The following is a 23,292-nucleotide window of genomic DNA, read 5'->3' on the forward strand; positions in this document are numbered from 1 at the left end:
TTTAAGAAAAATAATTAAAAGTAAACAATAAAGATGCCAACAAAAAATCCTGCTTTCTTTATCAGCGGTTGGCTTAGCAAAAAACTAAGAATTCCAATCCAACCTTATAGGAATTGCTATTATACAGATTTTTAATCTGCCCTAGCAAGAGAGATCAGATATACCATGAGGGATATAAAAAGGGATAGGTAGGATCATAACGTGAATCTTGTTAATGTTTTACTATCTCTATGAATGTTCTATTTGTTGAAGGTTATGTTATACAAATAAAATCAATTTATTTTTATTTATTGTAATCTTGATTAAATAAACCAATTTTGTATTCTTTCTTCTTCCTCCCTACTATCTTTAGATCCTTCGAAACAAAGTTCTAACATCTGCTACCTCGTATTCTCTTTGTTTCTTCTCTCAAAACCCTTGGTATCTTTATAAAGCCCTTTTCATAATTCCAATAGAAAGAAGTATCCATGTCACTTTTCATAGTCTTACTGTCTCTTCCCATGGAAATTTTTGCAGCTTCAGTTAATTCCTTTTGTAAATATAGAGAAATTATCCACATTACTTGTCTGGTTTAATGTTTATGTGCACTTTTTAAATTATCCTATCATGATCCAGATTTATTTGTAAGTCCATTACCACTTTATAATGGTCTTTTAAATCCACCTTTAAATCAATTTCTGTTTTATTCAGTATGGCTTGATTCTCTTCAGTGACACCTTCTAATTTATCTATAATAGTAAATAATTTTATAATTTCCTAAACTTATTCTTCATAAATCTCTCTTAAAATAGCCAGTTCTTAATCTGTTTCAAACTTTCTAAAGTCAAGACAAACCATTCTTACATTCTGCTCCAAAATGATTTGCAAATGTTTAAACTTGTAGTTAAATATTTTTTAGAGGATTTAAGCAAACTCAGTGATTTCAATCACTGAAATTGAAGTGACCGAACAGAGATTTGCCAATCTGAAAATTCTCAATGTTTAAGAAGCAAGAAAAAAGAAAAGAATCCAAGGTGATTAAGAAGTAAGCCTAGGTCAATATAAGCTTGATGTAGAGATAGCCCACAGTAAACAGAACTCACTATCCCAAATGCTCAAGAGCAGTCAAGACAGTGATGGGTTTCAATTTATTTTACTACTAGTTCGTTCGTGCTCACGCACATGCACAGAAGAGTCCAGATGGGTAGGTGGTTTGCCCAATCCGGGGTGAACTGGCAGAAACCCACCTTTGATTCAAGATGATTTAATAGGGAAAGTGTGCTTCTGAAACCTTGAAGAAAAATGTCCCTTGAAGTTGCTTTGACAATGAGTGGGGAATTAATAGGAATTAATAGAAGACACCCTCCATTTCTGCCATTCAGAATAAACTAAAATAAAGGGATATAGTTATGCTAAATAAACAAAATTATACTATATTTTTGCTTACTTATTTAGCATAGTTCTCTGTCTTCTTGAAAGCAGCATACAATTGTGCAAAGTATTTTTAATGACTAAAGACATTGTTCCTTTTTAAAATAATGAAGTCTGATTGCAAATATTGTAGAATACACGGTGAGAGAACAAATATTTTTTAGCAATACAGATTGTGATCCTTTTCATGGATTATATCAGAAGATTATTCTACTTTTATCTCTGAAACATTAATGGTACCTAGTTAATTTTCTTAGGAATAAAATGAGACTCTAATTCTCTGAATGGATATCTGGTTTTGATAGTAATTTCATCTTACAAAACTAGTTTTCTAATAGCAAATATCTTAGATTTATATTTATGAAATTGCTAAACTGAATGTGAAAGTTCTTATGCAGTGATCTGATAAAAAGCAATATGTTTTCCAAAACCTATTTTTTCTCATTGATTTATCTGAATGCTCTATGTTGCTCCAGAAGCAACTTTGAGTCTCCCTGTTATTATTGGTGTAAATATTTCTATGCAGAATAGAAAGCAGTAGAATGACATGAGAAGGTCTGAAAAAATCTCTCTCCTCCAATCAGCCTTAACCTGATACAATTCAGATGTTTTACACTTCCGCTCTCATAATTTCCACCCTAACTCACCCTCCAGGAGTTTAAGAAAGTAAAAATATTCATCTTTGAAGTTTGTCCTTCTAGGGACTAGTCCTACAGGTAAAGCCATGCAAAAATTCAAATAAAATATATTAATTCAATAGACAGGTTCTCTTGATTATTTGTGTTAATAACTTAAAAATCTTATGACTGCAATATTTGTAATTATTTAGATTGCTTAGTAATTTCTTTGGGAAACTGACTGTACATAAAAATATAAACGTAAATCCTAGAATCACATCATATTTTACTAGAAAAACATTTTTTTAAAAAAAATAGCACTCAACTATATTGTTACTTTCCACTGTAATTTTTCTGAAGTACTTTCCTTCATCATTTTACATATTTGGTATATCAAAAAAAGTTATTAATTCAAACTGTATATATTTAATTGTTTAAAATATGGGCAACATTGGATATAAGGGAGAGAGAGAAGGCGGGGGAGAGGGAGAGATTAAAGGGCGTTAAATATTTTCTTGCATGTTAGAGAAATCTGCAAAACATTTGAAGCTTTACTAAATGCTGTTGAACACACATTTATCTTTCTCTTAAATAAAATCTATTCCTCCCCCCTTTAAATGTACTTGGTTAGCAGCAGCTATGGATGAGTCCTACTTTATGCTGCACATCTGGAAGTCAAGAAATCAAGTTTGAAGCTCACTGTTATGAAGATGACAGTGGGGGTTTGGGGTGAAAATCCAAAGGTTTAATGAAGCTGGCTGGGATTGGGTGTCTAAGGTGGCTCAGTGAAGCAGAAATGCAAACACATTATCACCTGAGAACTTGCTCCAATTTCACACCAATTAAGAAGGAATGAGAGGGGAGGGCTGCTGTTGCTGCCCCACTAAAGAGATGATGGCTGATAAATGTCAGAGTAGGCTCAGGGACACATCTCCGGAGGCTGAAATGTGACTTTGAGATAACTTTGCTCCAATGTTGGTTGTTGTTTAAAAAAAAAACTTTGGAGACGGTATGTCATTACCTGGATCCTTCCCTTCCCCCACATGGGTGATATTAAAAGAGGGTTCACCATTCCAGACACATCCTGGAAAGGAAGTAGAAGACAATCATTTTGAGTTAGCTTTTGATGTAAATAGGACGATTCACGCAAAAGGTTTTTTTCGGAGCTTGATCCTGACATCCCCTTTAGTCTCTTCAAACCAGCAGCCCATGTGCACGTGGAACTCAACACTAGGAGTGGATATGGAAATTAGGGGGTTCTAACTATAATAAATTAAAAGGTTTCTCCCTCACTTAAAAGCTGAGACACAAAGAAATTTAATAACATTGTTTCTAAACTAAGAATATTGAATATTGTATGCTGTGTAAATGACTTTATGCATTGTTTCCCTGTAGCTCTTGATCAAAGATCTTGATCCCACATTATCTGTTTTTTTTTAAAGTACAAACTTCCATTCTTCACTCGCATGTTAGGTGATCATTTATCAATTTCTTCCTCTATTGTAGCCAGCATGGTGGTATAATTGATAGCACTATAGCCTTCCCTATTTTTTTCCTCTTGAGAACAGCTGAAAATTAATTAAAATTTTAGCAACTGGCATGTAAGAAATTCAAAGCAAGCAAGATTTTTATCTTAAGGAAAATCAAGACCATGGTATTATTTTTAGAGTTAGAAGTTAAAAATGTCGAATAAATGCTTGGCAGAATATTCAAAATTCAAGAGATAAGAGGAAAAACTCAAAACTTCTGCACTCAATTTTTAGAATTTTTTCCTGCTGAGATACAAAGATACAAAGAGATGTATGATAAACTGCTGCATTTATGTTACACACAGCCTTGGTGATTATATGAAGGACAAACTACATCAAGCTATCACAGACTAATAAAACGTTTGGTTCCTTACAAAATAGCCCCCTCTCTCAGATTTCTTCTAGGAATGACACTCAATTGTCCAGTGAAGTAGATTTGTAGTGGAAAGAAAAGTATCTTGAGGCACAGGAAGAAAAGCCACAACCAAGAAAAAAGTGAGATAAAAGGAAATCTGAATTTGGGTAGGAAATGTAATTTGAGAAGGCATCGCAAATAGGACCCCTCCTAGTCCTCACAAAGATAAAGCGTAAGGTGGGAAAGCATATTCAGACTTGCAGATTTTGTTCCTGTAATCTTAAAATAAAAATAGTATTAGTATTCATAATTTTGGTTTCATAAGTCTAGTCTGCCTTGAAGAGCTGATAGGATTGGATAGTTCATCCTGGCTAAACAGGGTGCTTCATCCCCTACCTCCCCACACACACTCGACTTCTCTATTCTATATCACATTGCCCAGCCCAGGGAAAAATACTCAAATGAAATTCAACCAACATGAAGCTCTCATTTGTTTTCCTGCTTATTGGGTTTCCTTGTGCAGTGAGGAATATTGCTGCTTGCAATTTTTAGTCTTTTTTCATTCCAGATCAAAGCGGATTCCAGACTGACCTGAATAAACACTATCAGTTCATCCCTTATGTCTCTATCTCATCACACATGAACAATCCCTTTCCTACCAGATCCATATCATGAAGGAAACTGTACACAAAAACATATGAACAAATTTATGGGTGGCTTATGGGCCAGGGCTAGAAACTCACTTGCTTTTCCTATCATTGTCCTGCAAAATGTTTTGGTGATCTGCAAGTCAAAATAGTACAAGAAATCTATAGGTTGTGTCTCAAATACATTGGAAATGGGTTACAGATGCAGAAGTGACATTGTTCAAAGTGTTACTAAACAAAGGTGGTAAATAAAAGATCAAAGATTTTTGTTATTTTTTTGGTTTCTTACTTTGTAGAGTGTTGCAACAAATAAAGATGCAATTTTCCCCTAATGAACATTTCTTTCTTTAAAAAAATAAATAGTAATTTATTTTAATTTAATAATTAAAAATAAATGAGTGGGATTGTAGGAGTGAGTAGTCTTCACTGGAACATTAAAGTAGTTGAGACTGGAACATCCTTAAAGATAAAATGTGGACTGAAAGTCTCCATATTTGACCCATGAAAGGTGAATGTTGGCTGCAAAGTTAAGTGCTTCCCATATACACACATTTCATTTATCTGATATCTCTCCTTATCACCAATGAAGGGGAGGAATTACACTTGTGTTACTTTGCATTTTTTATATTTGTGGATCTGACTAAACCCATTGGGCTGTTTATTTCAAGTGTAAAGATAATCACATTCACACATAATTCTTTCTGGTTATTTCATGTGCCTTAGAGAAACCTGGAGATCCCAGTTACAATTTTGTAACATCTGGACAAGTTTAGGAAGCTAACCTAATTGTACCAATTTTGGAAGCAAAAACTAAAAAACACAGCCTATCGAGAAAATATGTTTCTTGATTGAAAGCAAGAGTTTAGTTTGTGGCACCAATTGTAATAGAATCACGATTCAAATTAGGCTAGTCCTGCCTAAACAGAATTTACAAAGAGGATATATTGTCCCTATGTTTTGGATATCTGGCTTGCTCATATGTAAGAATCTTTAGCTGGATGAATCATGGATACTGGGGAATATTAATTTTATATTCTGGAATTCATCATACTGTGGAAGGCCAGCTCCTTAGGGAAAATGCCACTGAATTCTATGAGGCCTACAGCAAAATATATGTTCAAAGAGCAAGGGCTGTAGTTAACTAAGATTATTTTTCAGAATTGAAGAATAAGCTCCTTATACTGATTTGTGATCATAAGCTGGTAGAACGACAGAATCACCAAAGCCCATAGGTTTTGCAAATCAAGCCGGTCAGTGTGCAGATCAATGTGACTTGCCCAGTCAACATGGGATTGGCAGGGAGGCTGTTCAGAGAAATCATTAACTGGAGAAGTAAATTAACTGAAAAGATCTGTGTTGCAACAGAGCAAGACTCTAGTTGTTGTTGTTGTTTTTTACAGTGGATAATCACATAAACTTGAGTACAAACTTTTTATTTCCTTAACAAACTTTTTATTTCCTTAATAATAATGATAAAAATAAAAACTGCTCCTGCATTTAAAGAATGGAGGGAATAAATAAAATAGCCAGGCTTTGTAGTTGCAATTTGCTGGAAGGCATTCCTAAATGTATTAATGATAATGAAATGTCTTGTGTTTCTCTTTTAAATGGTGTTCTTTCAGGCTGTAATTAAATACAGACACCCAGCCCTCCCTATCTGCATAGGGGGGAAAAGAACGGCAGAGGGGGATCCCCTAAGGGGTTCAAATGCATGATGAGGGTAGCTGGAGGGGCATCAGGGTGCTAACTAAGCCCAGCACTCAGTGTAGCCATAGCCAGCCAGCTAAAACTCTTCTCCTTCAAAAGAGTAGCTATTGGTTAGAAAGCCCTGGCCAGAATATTCTGACTGGAGTGTGCATCCCACAGAAGGATAGGGGGAAATTTGACAGGAAGGGGGTAGAAATATTTTTCTTCCATTGGGGAAGCCCAACATCATTCCTATAGATGAGGTTTATTCCTTTAAAGGCTGATTCTCCAACTCCCTTATCTTTTAAAGCATAACTTATTTCCTTGGATCAGAGTGAAAGAAACACAATCTCAGGAGAGAGTTTTGTGTCTGAGCATCTTTATAATATAATGGGAACTCTGGGACTTTCTTTGTCACAAGACTGGAAGACTAATGTATCTGTCCCATTAAAATTTGGCAGATGGCTTAAAGCTTTCTTTAGAGTCATTCAACAATTGCAACCTTAACAGGTGTCTGCAAGATGCAGTGCTTTCATGCAAAATAATTAAATGAGCATTATAAAGTTGTAATATAAGCATTTTACTTCAACAATAACAATAACAATATACAAACATGTCTTGCATTTAAAAAATAGAGGGCGGAGGGAATAAATAAAATGACCAAGCTTTTGTAGTTGCAATTTGCTGGAAGGCATTCCTAAATGTATTAGGAATGTATGTAAATCTATTAGTAAATAGTACTGGTAAAAATGAACTAAATAAACTCATGAAAACAACCATAGTCATAAAAAAAAAAAGATTGACACTGTTGGATTTGCAAAATATGTTCCATGCATGTGTTTATGCCCAAGGAGGACCCAAATTACACATGTACCAAAATTTGGTAATTCATACCAAACAAATTACTGGAAGAAAAAGTAAAGGGTCTAAAGGTCTCTAGCCACTCTGAGGTTCAACCTATAAATTAAGAAATTCCAACCCAAGCAAGAAGACTATATCTAAGCTGAATATAATAAGTAACAAATAACTACTGGATGAAACTTCACATGAACCATTAAAGATAGATTGAGGGAAACATGTCACTCATAGAAAAACAAAACTCCAAGACCAACGCCCTTGCTATCTAGTTCAGCCGAGTCCAGGGCAATCCCACTGGAACTGAGCAACAATTTTATATCTCTGGAAGAAAGTATGCAGATACCTGGAAAAAGGACAAAAGGAAAAAGTGTCCTTGTGATAGGAACAAACGTAGCCCAGACTTCCCCAAGAAAAAAAGGCAAGTGTTGGTGATAGGAGATTCATTTCTCAAGAGAACAGAATCATCCATCTGTAGACTGGTCATTCATTCTAGGAAGGTATGCTGTCTCCCTGGAACAAAAATCAAAGGTGTGGCTGAAAACTTTACCAAAATAACTAAGCACATAGATTACTATCCCTTTCTTCTTCATATAGCAATGAATGACACAACAATGAACCTAAAAACAAAATCAAGACATTAAGAGCAGCTTGGCCAAAATTTAAGTAGTTAGGAGCACAGATGTTTTCATCTATACTTCCAACAAAAGGTCAACATCCAATGATGAGTCAAAGAAATAAACCACTGGTTTAAGCGTTGGTGCCATCAAGAAAAATTTGGATTCCGAGACCATGGTCTGCATTACCTACATAAAGGACTTTTAGCAAGGGATGGGCTGCACCTTACAAGAACCAGAAATAATGCATTTGGAAAATTACTGGCTCAGTTTATCTGAAAGGCTTTAAATTAAAAACTAAGGGGTGTATGTGACCAATATTTAGGATCTTTAACACCTAATCCCAAGCATAATCCCCAAGACAGCCAATCAAACAAGGAGGTAGAGAATGATGAGAAGGAAGAAAAACTCAGATACAAATTAGAAGATGTAGGAATCATTCCCAGGGTCAGACATGAAGGATTCCAATGGATCTTGATAAGGCTCTATCTAAGAAAATGAAAGTCTCTGCAATGTAGAGAAAAGTAAAGTCTTACACTTAGGCAAGAAAAATCAAATGTACAAATTAGGTGAAACTTGGCTCAATAGCAGTAACTATGAGAGGGATCTTGAATCCTTGTGGACAGTCACTTAAATATGAGCCAGCAGTGTGCTGTAGCCATTAAAAAAGCCAATACAATCCTAGGCAACATTAACAGAGGCATAGAATCAAAATCCCATGAAGTATTAGTAGCTGTTTATAAGGCCTTTGTAAGACCTTATAAGACCTTGGAATATTGCTTTCAGTTTTGATCACCACAATATAAAAAAGCTATTGGGACTCTGAAAAGGTATAGAGAAAAATAACGAAGATGATTTAGGAGGCTGGAGGCTAAAACATATGAAGAACAGTTGCTAGTACTGGGTATGTCTAATCTATTGAAAAGAGGACTAGGAGCAACATGATAACAGTTCCAATATTTGAGGGGCTGACACAAAGAAGAGGGGTCAAATTATTTTCCATAGCATAGATGGCCAGACAAGAAGCAATGATTATAAATTAATCAAGGATAGAAACAACCTAGAAATAAGGAGAAATTTCCTGATAGTGAGAACAATAAACCAGTGGAATGGCTAGCATTCAGAAATTGTGGGTGTTTCATCACTGGAAGCTTTCAAAAAGAGACCGAGTAGCCATTTGTCTAAAATGGTGCAGGGTCTCCTGCTTGAGCAGGCAGTTAGACTAATAGGCCTCCGAGCTCCCATCCAACTCTATTATTCTATGTTCTACCTCCAAGGACCCTTCCAATTCTGTTATTCTATTATTCCACCTGTTCTGGGAATAAAGATTGTTCATGTACAATACCACAAAGCATATAAAATGGGCAGAGCATGCGATAAGATGCTCCTTTCATCATTTGCCTCACCTGCCCTCTCCACTGGTGCCTCTGCAGAATGCCAGCTATTATAACAGCAATATGATTAATGTGAGGCTTGCTCAGTTAAGTTAGAAGCTAATATAAGTCATTATAGTTACTTACCATCCAGAGAATATGGTGTGTATAGGTCCATGATGGTGAACCTACGGCACACATGCCACAGGTGGTACACAGAGCCCTCTCGGAGGGCACAGCAGCCATCGCCCAGCTCAGCTCTGTCATGCATGCGCACTCGCCTCCCGCTGGCCAACTGATTTTTGGGTCTCTGCCACGCACACTGGAGATGTGCGCACATGCGTGGGGGTGGGGGGAGGCAGCATGTCCCCCTCCGTCCTGTTTTAGCCCTAGCAGACCTTTCTGAAGCATCTTGGGGTCAAAAACGGGCCACAGAAGTCAGCACCCCTTGGCGCCTCATTTGGTTCCAGGAAGCTTCTGTTTCAAGTAAAACACTATACAAGCCATCAAGAATATAAATGTATACATACAACAGGAACAGAAAGTGCCTCACAGGAGCAGATAGATGTAAATCCTAGAGAGGCAGGAAATCCATCACAAAACAATGTAGATGAATGCTAAAGAGGAATAAACCTGTAAGACCTTCAGAGAGGCCTGGTAGGCCCAAAATGGGGCATGGGATGTGTGACACCCCCCAGCACATTTTTGGTCCCTGGAGGCTTCAAGGAGCCTGCTAGGCCCAAAATGGGGGGGGGGTCACGCGCACATGTGTGGATGGGAGCAGGGAGGTCACACATGCATGCCTGGGGTTGGGGGGGGGGTCACCTGTGCATGTACAAGGGGATGGGGCGTGCGGGGGAGGCAATATTGCATTATGGATGCGTGCGCTGTCACATGTGTGCTTTTGGCACCCGAGGAAAAAATGGTTATATATAGGCTATGTTTAATTACATTCTGTGCTAGTGTGTTGCTTTTTATTTCAGGGCTGACTGAAGTTTAGAGCCCTTTTAATTACTCTCCATTCGAAAAGTCTTCTCAATTCTTAATAATTGTATATATTTTACATATTAATATATAAAAAACTACTTTAATAAAGTTAGTAAAAAATTAGTAAGTGAAGTATATTTCTTTACATTATTAATGTATCATTTGTGCTTGATTTTTCATTGACACAATACGTATGTTAATGTCTAGTACAAATGGTCTTGTTTTCTTAGATTATTATAGAACACAAGTGAAAAACCTCTGGCTCCCTAGATTAGGGGTCTCCAACCCCCAGTACTGGTCTGTGGCCTGTTAGGAAACAAGCAGCACAGCTGGAGATGAACATGATTGAGCATATGAAACTGAAGCCATTCCCACTACCCAGATATTTGTAAAAAGATATTTGATATCTGCAAATACTTGATGTCTGGTGACAAAAAAGGTTAAGGATCGCTGCTCTGGACCTCCTGCCCCATTATTTCCAATCATGTGTGTGTGTGTGTGTGTGTGTGTGTGTGTACGCCAACACACACACACACACACAGACACAGACACACACACACACACATCTCAAGCAGTTACACTGGGCAGCATTAAAACACTTAACATCTAAAGTTATTATGACTTGAATGGGAAATCATGTGTCATTGGTTAGGCAGGGAGGTTGAAAAAACATCCAGTATTACAGGAGTGTCCATCTTAAGGAGATATTTCCCTTTTCCGGCAGCATTGGATGCCATATTAACACTGGAAGCTTCCACACTGCCAGTTAGAACACTACAGAATTATCCAGTTGCATAGAATGGGTGTGTGTGTGTGTAAATAAGATGTGGATATTAAAATAATATCAATACAAAACATATTTGTGCAAATGTTTATGATTGTCTGAGGAAAACTCCAGAAAATGTGCTGAGGTTAGGTTTAGGTGACATGCTCATAAGCCATTTTAGACACCAATGCCAGATCTAGCCATAAGCTAAGCAAGATGCAATTTTGGGTCTCACAATCTGCAGGGTTCACAGACTTTCAGAATATCAATTTTCACATGATACAAACAATTCTATTATTATTTATATTAACAAAAACAATCCTAATTACTTATTTTGTCAGTATTGTGTATGTATATGTAGTATATTTAAGTATCGTTTCCAGATTATATTATAATTTATGAGAGAAATCAAACTGGCCAAAATCAGTAATTTTTTAGCATCTTTGGGGGCCTCTAAGCTTTATATAGTTTAGGGCTTCTTCAAATCTACATCTGTCACTAAATGGAATCCATCAGCCTTCATCAGAGGGAAAGGACAGCCAGAATATTCTTCTCCTCTTCCCCCCACAAATAAGAGGAAGGAAAGACTGCAAAGCTCACAGGGAAAGAAAAAAAAAGCACTTCAATTCAAGGGATCGTCTTTCTTCTTCCTCTCTATCCTAAAATCCCATGTTATTTACTTCACAGCACTTTCTTCTAACCTGCCAAATACTGATAGTGCTTACAATTAATCCCCCAATCATGGAATGCTTTTGATGTGAAGGGGATTTTTAGAAATATAATTATTCCTTACATTTTTACATGCGGGTGTAAGAGTTCTTTTACAAATGTACAACTTGTAGAGGCACCAGATTTATTGACAATTTGTATTGCTACACAATGAGATACAGGCAAGGATTACTGAAATCTGGAAATCCTGTCTTGGCAAGGAAAATTTCCACGATTTTATTGGGAGTTTCCCTTTAAAGGTTTGAGTGCAGGATCTAAACAAAAAAGAGAGGCGGGAATCCCAACACCCCCCTTGCATTCTCATTTTGTTTAGTAGTGGTTCTTCAATGAAAGAGAACACCCTTCTCTGGGAATCTGCTTCTGCCGCTTATTCAACCTCCTATTTCCTCAATTTAGGAAGAACTTTGTGTTAATTAATTCATGCACATATTTGTTTTGCACAATACTGCAACCGCAAAATAGTTTTTTTGTATGTTTCAAGGAAACAGGAGAGGGTTGCTGTTCATGGAGTACTTATATCAATGAAGTTGAGCTGGATAGACCGTCATATACATTCAAAATGTGCTCTGCATACTCTTCTTATACAGGAAATAGAGTGCAACTTAGTGGCCATTTCACAATGACATGATGCAGTTTGAAAAAACTCCAAAAGGTAGGACTTTTCCATATTTGAGTCTTTTCCAAATTTGAGTCCAGTGGGCCCCAGAGTTCCCCAGAACAGTAGCCCCAACCTTTGGGCCACCAGAGACCAGTTACATAGTTTCACATACTCCCATGCTTGCACAGATTAATTTTGCTTGCTTGTGTGGATGAATTCCTAATGGGTCACGGACTGGTGCTGGTTTGTGGCCCAGCAGCTGGGGATCCCTGCCCTAGAAAGTTTTAAAAACATGCATACAACTCCATACTCCATAATATCAAATATGTTATGGAACAAATTAGGAATTAAATTAGGAACAAATGTGGGATTAAAAAGGGAGACAGCTAAGTATTAGCTATATTAGTATAATATTAAGTCAGAACTTGTGGCTGCTTCATCACTGGAGGTTAGGGTTAGGGTTAAGAAGAGACTGGACAGTCTGAAATGATAGAGACTCCTGCTTGAACAGGAGGTTGGATTAGAAGACCTCCAAGGTCACTTCCAGTTCTATTCTGATTGATTGTTTGATTGATTGATTGATTGATTGATTGATTGAAACAGACATGGGATCCTGCTGATGCTATGGTGTAGTTCCTGGAACTCTTTCTGCTTCTTCTGGCACTACCATATGGCATCAAGCCATTTTGAAAGTTCTTTTGAAGTATTAATTATATAAACAAATTACAGAGAAAAGCACTAAACATTAACAATATAAAATTCATCCACAAATCTTAGGTTCATACAATTTTTAAGAATTAGGATTTGTGTATTAAAAAGTGTTAAATTGTATTTTTTCATATTTTCCAGAATTATTGATGATTGTATACTTTCCCTATAGTATAGGAAATAAGATGTTAAGAAATTAAAATTTTTATATTCAACTGTTTCTCTTCAGAGTTTTAGATATGTAGACCTATGAGTTTTTAAGTTATCAGTTAAATCTCAAACTTCGCTTTCAGTCTTTTTGATGCAATTACCAAAATATTCTTCCTGACAAAAGCAATTCAGCTGCAGTCGTGTAGTCTACATTCTGAACACAAATAATTGATTCCTCCGCAGACTCCTGATTTTTCAGAAATCATTCACTCCTTTTATCATCAAATATAATAATCAGCTTCTTGGTTGATTTGTTCTTTTAACAGAGTCAAAATATATCCTTTTTGTGACAGTATTCTTGATATTTTCTGTTTCTTGCTTTCTGTTTATTAGTCAGCGATGTTGGAGTATCTTTACTGATATAGGTAATCCTCGATTTACAGCCATTAATTCAATGACGTTCAAAGTTACAGTGCACTAAAAAACATAAGTCACTTTTTCAGTGCTCTTGTAACTTTGAACAGCCATTAAACGAATGGCAAACATCCATAATCCCATACGAATGAAATAATTATTATTTAGGAACAATTTTAAAATAGAATGTGGAATAAATGTTAGTTAATTACATTTGAATTCTAGTAGTCTGCTAGAAGCTAGGTAGGTTCAGAGTCTGTACTTAGGACCCTCCTAAGTGAATTCTGAGTTTTGAAAATTATAATCCAGCTATTTCTCAGATAAGTATCTTTTCCATTCTTTTCATTAAAAAAACCCAGTGATTGATTGCAATTCATTAGATTCATTTAATAAATATAATTTTTGTTGTGATTATACTCAGTAAAATTACTATAAAATGCAAGCCAAGCCTCCTAATTTAATAGTTTTGAGATGAATGGATGAATCTCCTTATAGTCAAGTAAATGGCTAGAGAAGGAAAAGTAGAAAGTCATAAAGCTGAACAAAAGGGAGCATAAGCCTTCAGTGATCTGATTTGGAACTTGGGTTTTCTTTAATAATTGATTCATAATTGGAACCAAAAATAAATGGTGGTAAGAAGCTTTCACAAGCTTCAAAACTGATGCAGATTGTATGAATATATTGACTTTACGAATGGAACAAGTCTAATAAAAACATGAATTGTGGGTGCCACCTACTGGTTACTGTATGCTTGCTCGTATAAATAAACATGATAGATCCTGGAGGTTTACAAGTATACTGATTCTCTGGTAATTAAGCAGCAGGTTTGAATAATATTAGAATAGAACAGAATTCTTTATTGGCCAAGTGTGATTGGACACACAAGGAATTTGTCTTTGTTGCATATACTCTCAGTCTACATACTGTAAAGAAAAATAAAATAGAATACATTAATCAAGAATCATAAGATAAAACATGTAGTGATAGTCATAGGTTACTAATAAGCAATCAAATTATACTAGGAAACAAATAAAAACAATATAAAATTTAAAGATACAAGCAACATGGCTATAGTCGTAAGTGGAAAGAGATAGGTACTTGGAAAGAGATAGGTACTAGGAAGGAAGAGACGAATAATACTAATACAGTCTTAGTAGATAATTTGACAGTGTTGTGTGGATTAGTTTTAAAGCAGAGTGATTTCATTCAGGAAAAAACTGTTCTTATATCTAGTTGCTTTGGTAGTGCCCTATAGTGTCGTTTTGAGGGTAGAAGTTGAAACCATATGTCCAGGATGTGAGCGGTCAATAGATATTTTCACAGCTCTTTTTTTGATTTGTGCAGTATACAGGTCCTTGATGGATGGAAGGCAGGTTGGTAACAATGTTTTTTTCCTGCAGTTTATTATTTATTACTAATAAATAAGGCAGTGTTACCATTTTTCTGTTTAATTAATCACATTAGGTCAAAGACAGATGATTCATTAAATCAGTTACATCCATATTCACCTTGAATATAAAGCAGTGTGCTTAATTCAATAGCTTTTCAAAGATGATTATCATCCCTGAAATGTGAAACTCTTGACTATGAATATAAATAATAGAATATCCAAAAATGAAATGGGCATTAAAGTAATCCACAGAATATACAAGAAAAATGTGCTGCTTGTAACTGGAGATTGGAATGCCGGCAGTTTATCTATGCCAATCCACAGATTTGAACAGAACAGAATTGGAAGATACAAGGGATCTGGGAGGTCTTCGAGACCAACCCCTGCTCAAGCAAGAGACCCTGTTCTATTTCAGACAAATGGATATCCAATTTCTTCTTAAAAGCCTCCAGTGATGGAGCACCCATTATTTCTGAAGGCAAGCCATAATTCTCATTGTCAGGAAATTTCTCCTCGGTTGCTTCTCTCCTTGATTAGTTTCCTTCATTCTTCAAACAAACAAAATAACACTTGTATACTTGGATAGTACCTATAAACATGGAGCACACAGAAATCAAATTGATGATATTATTAATAAAGGTACTTCTCTCTTAATGACCCTTATTGGGACTTGAATTTTTTCTACTAAATAAAGCAGTCATTAGGCAAAACATCACATAACCAATTAGCAACAGTGGTTATGGTAGTCCTGGTCATGGTTATTAGTTAAGACTTGACTGTTAGGTGAGGATCTCCTGCTTCTCCTGCGTTTACCTTCCGTTTCTCCCACCACCTATTTCCCTCCCCATCCTTTTGACCATCCGACACTCAACCTATTCTTGCAGCCCCTCCCAAGCTGACCTTTCTTGTCTTTCTCCCATTGTTGACAAGGGGCACCAGGCTAAGGTATCTGCTGGCTGCAAGCCTTTTAAAGGCTTCTTGGAGAGTTTCCCAAAGCTTCACAAGGCCTCCACTTGTCCATCACTGCTCATACCACTTATGCCACTGCATTTTGAACCAGTTAGATGGTCTAGAAGGGTATCTCCGTGTAGAACTCATTGCAATTATAAGGTGATTAGGATTTGAATGACTGTCGGAAAGGCCTCCCAGTTAAAGAAAAGGCGGAACTGGTGCACAAGGTGGAGCCAAGGTGGCGCAGTGGTTAGAGTGCAGTACTGCAGGCCACTTCAGCTGACTGCTATCTGCAGTTCGGCGGTTGAAATCTCACTGGCTCAAGGTTGACTGAGCCTTCCATCCTTCCGAGGTGGGTGAAATGAGGACCCAGACTGTGGGGGCAATATGCTGACTCTGTAAACCGCTTAGAGAGGGCTGAAAGCCCTATGAAGCGGTATATAAGTCTAACTGCTATTGCTATTGCTATCTCTGCAAAGATCCTCCTTATCACAACTATCACCTGCCCATTGTAAGTCCAGGAGAATACCCCCCCCCCCAAGTTGTACACTAATTTCAAGTGGGGAACTGCAGCTCCATTCAATACTAAAGTTAAAAGAGTCTTCAGCCATAAGGGTTCAAACAGGTACAGTCACTCAGTCTTTTCAGGATAAAGTCAAAGTCCATTCCTCCCCATTCAGACCCAGATACTTTCCAGAATACTGATGAGTGTACTGACAACTTTGTTGTGGTTCAGCTTATGGTTGAGACATACAACTGGGATATCATAAGGAGATCAGTGAAGACATGTTGCATAGGGAACAGATCAAATAAAGGGGGAAGAGTCCACAACAGTAATGAATGCAGCAAAATTCTGAATATTTATGCCAATGTGACATTTCAAGTTTTTTCTTTTCAATAAATTTACTGACGTTTCTAAAATTCTGATTTCACTTTGTCATTATAGGGTACTGCATGTAGATTAATGAGAAAAAATGAATTTCAACAACTGTAGGATCAGAATTCAGCATAACAAAATTGACAAAAGTGAAGGGATCTGAATACTTTCTGAATGCACTGTATATTCCTTTCTCCCTTTAACCATTCACCATTCCTTCCCCATAATACCTAATATGTGAAGTTTTATTTTCACTCCATTTTTATACTAAGACATGCCTCTATCTATATTTTCCTGGGTACGTACAGAAGGAAGCAAAAAATAGTCATGAAAAAAATTATTCCTGAATGCTTGTATGACACTGCTACATGAAGCAATTCATAACTTCTCCCAAACATTTGCTCTTTAGAGATTTCTTTAGAGAGATTTCTTTTATATATTAACTCCTTTAGCTGATTTCATCATTAAAGTTTATGCTACCAGCTTTGTTTATTATTACAAAGAACCTCAATTATCCATATTGTGATAGAAAGGGTTTTTCAAAATAATGCCAATCTTATGTCTTTTAAGCCATTCCAATATTTGTGAGTGTGTGTATATTGATGTGTATTGATATCTCTTGCACCTGATTGCTAATAACATGAATTGAAATAATTATATTATGCTATTGTTTTCCTATTTGCCAAAACAGTATATATTTACTGTGCACATTTTGCCTATTAAGATCAAGACATTTAATAATTTGGTCATAATTTCATATGTATGAAGCTCTTATCTCAATCTAAAATATGGAATGGAAAGCACTATGGTTCAAACTGAGTTAGGAGCAAAAACCGTACTGTAATTAAAGGAACTCTAAATTTAAGTATTATTATTTGTATCATTCCAATGAAAGTACAGTCATCAATTACTTCCAATGAAAGTACAGTCATCAATTACTTCTTATAATTTCAACACCTTGAGCTGTGATGAGGATGTCTAACTCATTTTGTCTCCATGCAAAATCCTCATCCCATATGAATTTTCATTATTCATCTTGTTTCCTTCTTTCTTTATTGCCCTTTTTAATTTGTTTAAACCTCTAAACTGATTTGTAGTCAATTAAACTTGGGATCCTTTATTCATTTTCTCTGTTTTCATTCTCCCAAATTCCATAGCACTGATTTTTTTTTAATGATAGCCTGATAGTATTTGTTCTTCTCATTCTAGGTAATAGAGTGTAATATTTCCTGATTCATGGTCTAAATTGGAAAGAATTCATGAAGACTATCCCCCAGACTAAGAAAAGAAAAACCACTCCTTCTGATCTTTTTGCCTTCAGATTGAGAGGAGGCAATATCAGTTTCCAATTTTTGCACACCCTTAATCCATACAATCCTAATCATTTCAGTGACTAGGAAGGAAGGATGGCTAAGAACAGTATGAAAAGCTAATAATATAACTTTGACAACTAAAACCTGGTCTATATGAAGTTTTCAACTAATTTATGGAGAGAACAGTGTACCTCTAACTTTCTGTATGCAATTTTTCTTCACCACATTATTTCAATAACCCTACTTTCAAAAGAAATACATGAGTCTAGACAAAATGACATTTTTGTATGTATGTACTAACCTTAACTGAATTAAGTGTTTTAAAGATACATATTACTGCAAGAGTTTTATTAATAATTGTGAAGATGTACTGTGTGAACATAACTAAATAAATATGATAAAATATATGACATTTTTCCAACTACATTTGTTATTTGAAAGCCAACATTAAGGATCAAATACTTTTTCCCTTGACATATCACTGTCTTTCTCTTAGCACAGGAAATGCTGATGGTGCAGTAGCTGCAGGAATATGGGGATGCATGTTTAGATCAGCAAAGGAGTTTATTATTGCTTCTTCTGAAAGAGGCCAACTGAAGCCTCGTTGGTGGGCTCAGGCATGATCTGGATCTTTTGGTTCTTCAGAGCTGCCTCTCTCATCTTGTAATACATAAATTCATTCTGCTGGAACATGCGTAGCTCCATCTCAGACTGAATACGCATGGCCTAAATGAATGCAAAGAAATTGTTTTAATTGTACCATTCTAACTGTAGTCTGTGGGGGAAATCCTTACTTTCAAAGTTAACTCTTTATCACAGGCAGCTATTCTTATCATAGTACTCTATGAAAATCGATAAATGATTCACCACATTCTTCTATCACTATTAATTATGTCTTTACATTACTTCAATAACTGCTAGTTGTAGAGAACAGCAGGAAATTTGCTAAATCTTAATGTAGATAAATTGCTGCATAGATCCAATTCCAACAAATTCAACAGTATCACAAATAAAAATTTATTAATCACACAATAATCTCTGAATCCAAATATCCATCATGACACTTGAAAAATCACTTACTTCCAGATCTTTGGTAATTGGATGAGTGGGTCCATGTGTCACCAAAAGAATAGCATAAGCTTTGCAAAGCATCCCATGGCCTGCTTCAATAAGCCCAGCATGCCAGTGAGTGACCCCAGCTCTCATGAGTGCCATCCCAAGCTGGGCATTTTTGGGATGGTAAAGCTTTCTGAGGGAAAAAGAGAAGAAACATGTTGTACAGGTTTTGTTTTTTTTAAAAACTTTTATTAAAAACTTATCATAGAATAAAAGACAAATCAAAAGAAGGAAGGAAGGAAAAAGAAAGAAGGAAGGAAGGAAGAAAAGAAAGTAAGTAAGTTAAGAAATACAACAATTTCCATCTCTCTTTTCAACTAGGAGTTGCAATTTTATAATCCCTCTTAGATAATATTCAAGTTCCTTCAGCCTTTCAGGAAATCTATGTCCAAGTTTTAAATGTGCCTGCATCTCCAAGGAACAGGTCAAAGAGTGAGGTAGGGGTAAAAAAGGGAGGCTTCCACAGTTCTCTGCTGAGTGAAGTTTACTGTTTTAAAAATGATATTGTGGATAGATCATAATATACAGAACACAAATATGCAAAGAGGAAAACAGCAAACTGCTAACCCATTTGCAGCCAGCCAGAAATGGAATCCAAGATTTCTACCACAATTGCAAATTTATTTGGGATTATGTAAGAATTCTATTTTGGTTACATATATACAGGGGGAGAAAAAACACTTCACTTAAGTAAAATGTTTATATGAATCATTCCACTTGAAAATATAATTGATACATTTATCCTTAAACAGTACTGTTACGACCCTAACTTAGTTATATTGATTTCTCAGAATCCTTAATGCTTGCCCTCATTTCTTTCAATTGTGGGTATTTTTGTGATTAAATAAAAGAGGGTTACCAAGTCTTCTTATTTTAACATTTCTATGAATAGGTTACTGAAGAAGAGAGAATAAAGAGGACTCTGGTCACATACAGGTAACCATCCACCATCTGTTTTGAATAGCCAGAAGCCTCATTGAAGAGCTGGAGGTAAGAGAGAACTTCGGACAAGATGCTAAGAATTCGCAGCAGATAAATATTGGTTTCTCCCAGGACTGCTTCCTGCCTTGTTAGACAATCTCGGCACAATTTCACCACCTGTCACAATCACAAGAACAAAATAATCAAAAAAGAGGGACTGAATAGAACAATGAGGTCTCCCTCTAGAGGACATAGCTCTAATGGCAGGTCAGTTTTGAATGTGGATGTGAATTGTTTCCATAAACAGTCCCCCATAATTTTAAAAAAATGTTTTATAATTCATCTGGAATAAATGTAGAGAAATAGTTCTACATTGGTTCAATAATAATGCAATAGCATTGGGTACAGTTCTATACTTTTATGTATTTTAAGTGTGACTCCAAATTATTGTTGTTAAAAGGTAAAAGTAAAGTTTCCCCTCGTACATATGTGCTAGTCATTCCTGACTCTAGGGGGCAGTGATCATCTCTATTTCAAAGCCAAAGAGTCAGCACTGTCTGAAGACGTCTCTGTGGTCATGTGCCCGGCATAACTAAATGCCAAAGGCACAAGAATGCTGTTACCTTCTCACCAAAGGCTATTTTTCTACTTGCATTTTTAAATGCTTTTGTACTGCTAGGTTGGCAGAACCTGGGACAAGTAATGGGAGCTCACTCCATTACAGGGCGCTAGGGATTCGAACCGCTGAACTGCTGACCTTTCTGATTGATAAGCTCAGCACCTTAGCCACTAAGCCACCATGTCCCTTTTAATCTTACTAATTACCTAACATCAAATAAAACTGAAGCCAATGTCTTCTGCAATTATAAAATTGTAAAACAGCAGATTTGTCCCAGAAAGTTTTATGAGATGGTGACATGAGCATCAGAATTGTCTCTTTCTTTATTTTATCTGCCTTCCTTTTACTCTTTGAAGGGAGTTAGTTATCCCAACAGTCTTTACAGGCTATGCATCCAGGACCTTTCTGGGGGCATGGACTTCATCCCTTGGATTCTTCCAATTGAGCATTATATGGGAGGGAATGGAAAGAAGCTATTATAGTCATTCTTTCACATCACCAGTGAATTTTTTTATGCACACGAACACTTAACTAAATACTCCCTATAATTATTAAATTCAATTAAACTGAATTAGATCTTGTTTAATGTTATCTGGTGCACCAGGCTAGCACCAGTTGCGTCCCTACCTGAACTGGGAGGCCCTCACAACAGTCACTCACGCCCTTGTGACCTCTAGACTGGACTACTGCAACGTGCTCTACATGGGGCAGCCCTTGAAGAGCATTCGGCGACTTCAGCTTGTCCAGAATGCAGCCGCGCGAGCGATCTTGGGTGCACCCCAGTTCACCCACGTAACATCTATCCTCCGCGAGCTGCACTGGCTGCCTATTGGTCTCCGGATACGCTTCAAGGCGCTAGTCATCACTTATAAAGCCCTTCATGGTATTGGACCTGGGTACTTGAGAGACCGCCTGCTGCCAATTACCTCCACTAGACCGATCAGATCCCACAGATTAGGCCTCCTCCGAATTCCATCTGCCGGCCAGTGTCGACTGGTGACTACCCGGAGGAGAACCTTCTCTGATTCGAACCCTCACCATCCTCCAGGCCTTCCACAAAGCCCTTAAAACCTGGCTGTTCGGACAAGCCTGGGGCTAAAGAACTGTTGCCCCCGTCTCGAATTGGTATGACTGTTGTGTGTTTTTAATTATGCATTGTTTTGTGTTGTTTTAATTTTTTGTTATATCCCCCTTCCCCGGTTGAGTTGTGAGCCGCCCTGAGTCCCCTTCGGGGGAAAAGGGCAGCATATAAATAAAATCAACATTCAACATTCAACAACATCTCAGTATTTTGTCAGTTTCTGTGGGCTCGAAACAGGTAAAATTCTGCAAGCAGAAACTCACCAATCTGCATCTTCACAGTCAATATTGCAGTGGGTAGAAAATTAGATTATATAGGAAAGATAATTCAATATAAAAGTCCGTAAGAGGTATTTTAAGGTTTATTTAAATAAATGCTGTATATTATAGACTTTGTGGATGATTCCTTAAAATACAATAAAATAAATCTAATCATATGAATTTTAAATCAATCCGTTATTTATACTCTCATTTTCATGTTCAAAATAATATGAAATAATACTTCAGCTTGAAACATTTTGCTATTTTGCTTACAATGAGGAATACAATAAGATGATAGAATTTAAATCTGTATTAATTGTATTTATTATTACATATTATGTATGTTTTCATTAGTTTTTTATACTGAATTGTAGCATTTTTGACTGATCTTTGGCTGCAATAAATTGAAACACTTGTTATAAATGTACATAAATTTCCATAGATTTAAACCAGAGCCAGGAAAAACCCTACATGCTTCATAGTTTAGATTATCTGGAGGTTAATCCCATAAACAAAGGTCATATTTGTTTTGTCTAGATTAGCACCAGCCTTTCAACCAGCATTTCCACAAAAGGTAGTTCCACATTTTAAATCTCCCACAAGCTATTACAAATGTAATAGCTGAAAAGACAAAACCAATATAAACTATTATATTTTAGTCAAAATCTCTATTGAGATAACCAGTCTTACTTGACCCTCTTTACCAATTAATTTAAGAGATAGTGTACCTTAGATTACCTTTCCTGCTGAGATGGAACAAAATGGGAATTTCATTCATATATTTATATCCAAGAGTCTGGTTATCTATCGATCATTTGAAGTAATTACAATACAAAACTACAAAGAGACATTCATGAGTGATTATCTTGTGGGTTGCCAAAATCCAAATGCAAAATAAAAAGCAAAACTACTGGCACCAAAAAACCCTCACAAAATGGTCACAAAGAACTCTATCATAATGGCCTCCATGAGAGGGATATCCTAACTCTAGATTGGTAAGGGTGGGCAATATGTAAAGCACTTTTTTCAAACATAGGGTGCCGTTACGCATGCAATCCTCTTGGGAGGGAAGATACGTTATGACAGATATATCTGAAGATAATGTGTGGCAAATACTTTATTTTGAACAACTTTCCCTTGGTTGTCAAAAAGTCCCATAATATGAAGCAGGAGCTGGGAAATTTTTGGCAGGGTGAGGATACTTTTAAAATTTCTCTTCTTTTTGACAATAAGCAGGACACGATCCCTAAAAGTAACAAGAGTTAGCTTTTTGTTCCATTTTTAACTATTAGAGAAAGGTCATTTTCCTAAGTACTTTTATTT

General features: G+C 36.4%; 1 protein-coding gene across 3 annotated transcripts in view; it reads right to left on the bottom strand.

Annotated features, from left to right (window-relative positions):
* Nucleotides 1-14,321: 14,321 nt before the first annotated feature.
* The window catches only part of SMYD1 (SET and MYND domain containing 1), a 35,050-nt gene continuing 26,079 nt past the window's right edge, over nucleotides 14,322-23,292 (bottom strand). For 2 of the 3 annotated variants that reach the window (XM_087713335.1, XM_014068024.2), the window contains 3 exons: nucleotides 20,023-20,186; nucleotides 19,053-19,221; nucleotides 18,300-18,698 (listed from right to left, as the gene is read on the bottom strand). In XM_087713335.1, coding sequence (XP_087569461.1) covers nucleotides 18,540-18,698; nucleotides 19,053-19,221; nucleotides 20,023-20,186 — 492 coding nt within the window. In that variant the 3' untranslated portion in view covers nucleotides 18,300-18,539. Of the gene's footprint in view, nucleotides 15,421-18,299; nucleotides 18,699-19,052; nucleotides 19,222-20,022; nucleotides 20,187-23,292 lie in introns of those variants that run through there. The other variant, XR_015696414.1, reaches the window with a different exon arrangement.

Source organism: Thamnophis sirtalis, unplaced genomic scaffold, assembly GCF_051295495.1.
Source record: "Thamnophis sirtalis isolate CommonGarterSnake01/CBP01778 unplaced genomic scaffold, rThaSir2_p1.2 scaffold_4, whole genome shotgun sequence".
Classification (NCBI taxonomy): Eukaryota; Metazoa; Chordata; class Lepidosauria; order Squamata; family Natricidae; genus Thamnophis; species Thamnophis sirtalis.